The sequence below is a fragment of the Aplysia californica genome, unplaced genomic scaffold, assembly GCF_000002075.1.
Source record: "Aplysia californica isolate F4 #8 unplaced genomic scaffold, AplCal3.0 scaffold00370, whole genome shotgun sequence".
Lineage (NCBI taxonomy): Eukaryota > Metazoa > Mollusca > Gastropoda > Aplysiida > Aplysiidae > Aplysia > Aplysia californica.
The window spans coordinates 734,116-738,472 of NW_004797640.1; the positions used below are offsets into that span (position 1 = coordinate 734,116).

General features: G+C 42.6%; 1 protein-coding gene across 1 annotated transcript in view; it reads right to left on the reverse strand.

Moving 5' to 3' along the window:
• LOC101860588 (inositol-trisphosphate 3-kinase B) overlaps positions 1 to 2,198 on the reverse strand; it is a gene marked incomplete at its 5' end in the record, with an annotated part of 19,416 nt that extends 17,218 nt beyond the window's left edge. Inside the window, 1 exon segment of the mRNA XM_013085396.2 lies at positions 2,096 to 2,198. Coding sequence (XP_012940850.1) covers positions 2,096 to 2,198 — 103 coding nt within the window.
• Between the last annotated feature and the right edge of the window lie 2,159 nt (positions 2,199 to 4,357).

Here is a 4,357-nt window from a genome sequence, read left to right on the forward strand (position 1 = left end):
AGAGAGAGAGAGAGAGAGAGAGAGAGAGAGAGAGAGAGAGAGAGAGAGAGAGAGAGAATTAAGTAATAGCTTAAACCTAATTTATCTAAACAGGCAAGCGAATAAGGAGGAGTTTGGAGCCGTAATCGGGAAATCCTCGTTTCCAATATTAGGCCTACTTATAGCGGGTAAGACGCACGGTGATAATCCACAACACGTCATGGGTCACTTGGCAATTGCACAGAGGCGAAATAATATAACAGACCAAAAAGGGAGATTGGATACCGATCCCTTGAAACATCGTGGAAACATAATACAGCGGACGATCATGGGACTCGTACTTTGTAGGTCTAAAAAAACACACAGGGCAACGAGAAACCAATTTAACAAATTCAAGTTTTACTGACAGCGGCAGATGTGAGCTCAACAACAAAACAAGAAAGAATACCCCTGAGAAAGGAAACAAAAGTAGAGACGGACAAAGTGAGATATATCCCTTGAAAAAAATCAGGAAAACGCAATAAGGCGGACGATCACGGGGGCCTTTGTTAGTAACTCTTAAGCTGTTGACCCCAAAGGACACACACGGCTGTTTTACTCATTACAATAGAGGTGGGCTGAAAAACAAAACAAGAAATAGGCCCCTTATACCCTTGGAAAAAAGAGACACGCATTACAATTTTAGGCACGATTCGAATAGGCTATTTCTTGGATTTTTTGTCTTTTCTTTGTTTGTTTTGTTCTTTTTCTTTTTAGAAAGCCGTACGGTGCTCGCAACTGCATAATTGGGTCATATGAGAGCGTTTCTTTAAACAGTACTTTAAGTTAGAGGGTCGTCAGGCCTATATAGAACCACAATAATAATAGTTTCGATAGTACCTTTGAATACGTCATATTGGACTGTGTTTCTGTTCCCGGCTGTATCTTGGGCAGTCGAGAGCACAATTTTCTCAGGCTGATGCAGTCGGTACAGCTCAAACTCGACATGACTTCCATTAATAAATCCCGCAGGGTTTCCAGTTTATACATCGAAAGCATTTGAAACACTGCACCAGATGGCAACTGTTGCCAATCACTTTTTTTCTGAAGTTGAGTCAACTTAGATCGATTTTCCCTTACGGAACACTTGGTCACGATTTAGCACTGCTAAACCACACGTTGAGCATAATATTATAATGAATAAAAAAAACTTAACAGTTGGCACACAGTATCATATAAGAAGAAAATAACACGTGTTGATAGTAGTTGATAGCACAGCTTGAATAGGGCACTCCACGATGTTCTGAACGCTACCACTGTTGAACACACTTTATAAACTGTGTATCCGAGAACCGAAGTCTGCTTTTCCTCAATGAACAATGAAGTTACACAGACACGTTGCTGGCGATATATAATGACATGCGGCCGGGCTTGGTCTATTCTCGTCAAGTACTGACTCAAGACTGACTGACTGCCTCTTAACTCCCGACCTCTCTCTCTCTCTCTCTCTCTCTCTCCTACTCCTATCTCCCTCGACCAGCTAGCGTCGTTCGTCGCTTCCTGAAACCGCCTCGCCAACCCCGCCTCTCGCTCGCTGGTGGAGAACCGAGTGTCCTGCGATAAGGCCACACCACGATTAGCTATGCCGAGCCTCACAGTCGGATAGGCTAGATAAACGAACATGACACACAAACTAGCCTCGATACTTTCAAACTTATGAATCGAAGTTTCTATAAATAGAAACCACTCTGATTATCTTGTTGCTGCAGTCACCTCTTTGACTTTCAAGTCTGAATCAAAGCTCGGTGACGTAATCCAATCACATTATTTCAAAATAATTTTGTCTCTTCATCGGGGGGAACAAACGTGTACTCGATTCTTTTCGTCATGTTAGCTCATCCAAAAAAGTAGTCTCGATTCCACCCACTCCTGCTTTCTGCCCTCGCCATTTGCGTGTCTTGTTTTTCTCGGGTAATGTATGTGGGGCCCAGACACCGCACAAGTACTTCAAATTTAGACAGAAAAACAACACCTAATTAAAATGTTTTAGGCATAACCGCCTTAACTCGGAAAAAAGCCCAACAAAACAACAATATACTGAAGGTTAATTAACATCAAAATGGATGATAGAACTCACCTTGGTGACCAGCCAATTGTATCCAAGGATACCGATGTTTTTTGAACACTTGGATGAAGGGAGACCAAAGGATGAAGCTTCTGATCTTCCGCCATGAGCTTTGCTGAAAACAGAAAGAACGTTTGGATGAAATTAAGCTTTGGGTAAAATAACGGGCATAAACTTTAATTTCGTCGACTCACATTTCATCCGTTTTGATAACATAAATTCCGGGATGTGAGAGGCGAGAAGAGGTAAAGGACCACACGCATGTGACGGACGACGTCACGCGGCTAGGGCAGGAGGGACAAGCGAATTGTTAACAGACAGACAGATAGGCAGACAGACAGATAGACAGACAGACACAGAGAGAGAGAGAGAGAGAGAGAGAGAGAGAGAGAGAGAGAGAGAGAGAGAGAGTCGTCAAGTAAGCAACAGGGTGGGTTTTATTCAATCAGTAATACAACACATTGTGCTCCAAAAGCGACGTGCAGCTAAAACAGCTTTTCAGTGATACGTGGACTTGTAAACAATCGAGGTTCCAGAAAAAAGAACCTATTGTTCCTGCTCTGATATAGAGCGACACGCTTCTCATTTTAGATATTGAACTTTTCTTAAACGATTAACGTTCCATCTGTTCTAGAGTGACATTCTAACCCCAGTCTATCTAGTATAGCGCAAAATAAGACAGTTGCTAACAGCTAGGGGAAATAAGGACAAGACGAAAGGGGGGGGGGGGCACATTGTATACATACCTAGGAGCATTAAAGTTGTCACACTCCAAACAGTCCCGACCATCTTCATCCTGATTCGAGCTCCTCTGTCAGAACAATAACAATTAGCACACAGGGCCTAGGAAAGCGGAATAAACTAACATCTGCCAATTGCTCGCACAAGTTCAGATAATCTTCACTTCTGGTTAGTTTTTGTTTTTTTGTTTTTGTGGATTTTGTGTTGATCTTTTTTTTTACCAAACAACAAGTAGCGTGGGATAAAGTTGGCGACGCACTTAACGTGGTACTTGGGTAATCAGCTCAGAAGGGCAGGTATAAAGTCGTTGAACTTAAGCGTAGAGCAGAAAATATTTTGCTCTGATGATTGTTCCTTCGCTGTGAAGTCCGGTGTACTGAAGAAGGTGCCACTGCGGCACGAGTATAAATAAATTAATTTGACGACCGTTTCTTAGACGAGGAAACCTCGTTTATGAATTTTTACCAATTCAAAAAAATGAAAAGAAATCACTTGGAAATAAAAAGTCATCTGTCCATCGAATCTTTGGAAACAACGAAAATTCTTATTCCATAGCCATATCTGAAAATACGTCAAACGTGATTTGCACAACTCGTCAGAGATTTAAACCTATATTCTCGTCAACTTCCTTCTAGAGCATCACGCACGGCGAATAATTACACGTAAAAGCTGACAATGACATTTATCCCCAGCAGAATGAAAGTGGTGTGAGAGCGTGGGGTTCACAATAACATTGAAACCAGTGAAATAGGCCGCGAAATTCTCCGTTTGTGTACTGTGCATACAGTGGCTCCAAGCGTAGATCTAGGCTTCTGTTCGTTCGTACCGAAGCGCGCGAAATGCGGACTGTAAAAACGGTTCAACACTGGGCGCTGTGCGCGTCCCCTCAACTTGTCAACTTGGAGAGGGGTTGTTGGTCGGCTCGCGAGCGTCACATCCACTAGATGACGAGGTGATTTGGAAGAGGTGGGAAGTGCGGGGGGTTGGGGAGGGGAGAAAATCTCACTGGTTCTTGCGAAGTTCGCGGAGGGAGATGGAAAGGAAAACGTCGAAATGCAAAGGGTTCGTTGAAAGTCAAAGATATTCCAAAGACTTCTTCGGCCCTCTGTTTCTACCCCTCTCCCTTTCCACTCTCACACACAAACACACACACACACACACACACACACACACACACACACACACACACACACACGTCGCCATTTTGTACGTTTTATCAAAACAACTTACTGAGAATGTGTTGGATTTTTTGTGGGTGTTTTTTTCTAAAGATTGTCCTTATTTGCCGTTGTTCTTCGATTCTGTTTGTCTTCTTAAGTGTTTGCCACCCCCTCATCCACAAATTCCTCACTATAAAAAGCAAGTTTTAGAAAAAGCAGTTATATGTTGGGGGATGGTGGCTTTGAGCTCTAAACCAGCTGCTGAAAATGTCAACGGTCAGCATTGATTTGGAATCTCTAACTCGAAGACAATAAACACTGAAAGACAGGGCAAGTGAAGGACCAAAGTGTGAAATTAAATAAATTATATTGC